This window comes from Anneissia japonica, unplaced genomic scaffold, assembly GCF_011630105.1.
Source record: "Anneissia japonica isolate Jap-2015-1 unplaced genomic scaffold, ASM1163010v1 scaffold16103_len4863_cov192, whole genome shotgun sequence".
Classification (NCBI taxonomy): Eukaryota; Metazoa; Echinodermata; class Crinoidea; order Comatulida; family Comatulidae; genus Anneissia; species Anneissia japonica.
In genome coordinates this window covers 1-2,099 of record NW_022757106.1, presented here as the reverse complement: position 1 = coordinate 2,099, position 2,099 = coordinate 1, and the positions used below count along the sequence as shown (strand labels likewise).

General features: G+C 31.2%; 1 protein-coding gene across 1 annotated transcript; it reads left to right on the top strand.

The window, feature by feature from the left end:
* Nucleotides 1-518: 518 nt before the first annotated feature.
* On the top strand, nt 519-1,653 carry LOC117124420 (solute carrier family 43 member 3-like). Its single transcript, XM_033270646.1, has 3 exons — nt 519-681; nt 1,125-1,248; nt 1,537-1,653. Exons 1-3 carry the CDS (start codon nt 557-559, stop codon nt 1,633-1,635), a joined length of 348 nt encoding a protein of 115 aa, XP_033126537.1. The 5' UTR covers nt 519-556; the 3' UTR covers nt 1,636-1,653.
* Nucleotides 1,654-2,099: the final 446 nt, after the last annotated feature.

Below are 2,099 nucleotides of genomic sequence, written 5' to 3'. Positions count from 1 at the left end.
AAATGTTATGATTTTTAAAATACATCAGATGACGCCGACGTTATTATTTTTTAAATTACTTTTATAATTCTGTGTAATCTTTTCAATAATACCAATAACAGTAATAATTAGAAAAAAGTACAAACATTTTTTTTTCTTATTTTCATTGAAGTTTTAAACTTTATTTAATAATTTTGTTTTATATAATGTAATAAAAATAAGACAATGTGTAAAAAGAAATTAAGTTACAGACGAACAAAGTATTATCTTAATTACAATATATTACGCTTATTTTGTAAAATCACAATACAAAAACAAACAAAAAACCGCCGGGGGCCCTTTGCGGCCCCTGGTCTCCTGCCCCACTTCGGCAACGGTGACACGAAACGTTGCCCTGTAGTACTAGAGTGTAGATCCTGTCTCTTATACACATCTAGATGTGTATAAGAGACAGACATTGTAATAATGCATTTAATTTCCGATTTCACGATGTGTCTAATTTAAAACAGGCTCTGTTCAACGAACGTCCATTGATGATCTCCATGACTGTGTACTAGCGCTTCTTCTAACTAACTTGATGACGGCAGGCTTCAACATTTGCACGATGATACCAATTTTACCGGTCCAATTCTTGACATTTGTTCTACAATTAACAGGCCGTGCATTTCTCTTTTCAATTCTAGTGGCTTTCCTTACAATGGCGTAAGTTGAAGGTTCAGTTGATGATCAGTATTAAAGTTAATAGATTATCACTAAGCCGGTACCCACTCGCTTGTCTTTAGTATTGGAAAATTTCCAGTACGTAAAGCTCAATAAACTTGCCCTGAGTCACATTGTGTGAAATCAAAGCTTCTCTCAGAAAATTCTATAGACATTCATTAAAAAAAAATAAAAAAAATTGCAATTTTATTGTTTGAACCATATTTATAGAGAGTGACCCTTCCAGTGTATCCTGAAAATTCGGTTTATTCAGAGGCCTTCTTAAATAAATAATGAAATAACGTAATGCTTTTATTAGCAAAGTCACATGAATTGAACCCAGGACCCTGTGGGATTAGAAGGCAAGCATCTTAACCACTAACCTATTCAACTTCACAACTAAATGATTATTAGGATAAAGATGTGTTTCATTTCATTTCGTTTAGATTTCCAGCTAAATATTTCGGTTGTGTTTATGGTACTTGCCGGATTATCGCAGCATGTATTGCTCTCCTACAGTACCCCCTTTTTCAGATGGTCCAAGAATTATTTGATGAAAATCCATTTTATGTAAGTAAAAAGGCAACCCAATTGCGAGCAACATTTTCCTTAAATTTATTAGTAAACCATTTTTCTATATTTTTATATTTGCTTTATTATATTACAATGCTGTTTTCTACTGTTTTAGGTCTATGCCATTTTTGTAAATAATGAGCTGCTGTAGTTTGAAACTAATTAGGCCTCTATAAATTGTTATAAACTTATCTTAACGTTTTAATAAATGAATGTATTTAAATATATCAGTCAAATGTGATATTAACACTGATAAAAATCTGCATGTACTACTTATAATTTTAGGCGGACCTGCTCCTTCTATTCTTGAACTTATGTAGCCTTGCTCAACCGATCTACGTTTACTACTTTGTGGCGAAAAAGAAGTACCTGCATGAAAATTGAAAAAATTAACCGAGTTTTTTCAACAAAAAAAAATCCTTAAACAGCATTCTTCCATACAATACAGAACATATAGCATAGAGTACTGGGGAAATGTATAGTCGAAGCAACAGCCTAATGTGAATTAATGTATTTTAAATGTTATGATTTTTAAAAATACATCAGATGACGCCGACATTATTATTTTTTAAATTACTTTTATAATTCTGTGTAATCTTTTCAATAATACTAATAACAGTAATAATTAGAAAAAAGTACAAACATTTTTTTTCTTATTTTCATTGAACGTTTTAAACTTTATTTAATAATTTTGTTTTATATAATGTAAAAATAAGACAATGTGTAAAAAGAAATTAAGTTACAGACGAACAAAGTATTATCTTAATTACAATATATTACGCTTATTTTGTAAAATCACAATACACATCACAATCCCCCCCCCCCCCGGGCGGGGGGGGGATGCTGTT

Coding starts and splice junctions, on each gene's coding strand:
- LOC117124420 (XM_033270646.1), top strand. CDS start 557: ATGACGGCAGGCTTCAACATTTGCACGATGATACCAATTTTACCGGTC. Junction 682..1,124: donor GTGGCTTTCCTTACAATGGC/GTAAGTTGAAGG, acceptor CATTTCGTTTAG/ATTTCCAGCTAAATATTTCG. Junction 1,249..1,536: donor TTGATGAAAATCCATTTTAT/GTAAGTAAAAAG, acceptor TTATAATTTTAG/GCGGACCTGCTCCTTCTATT.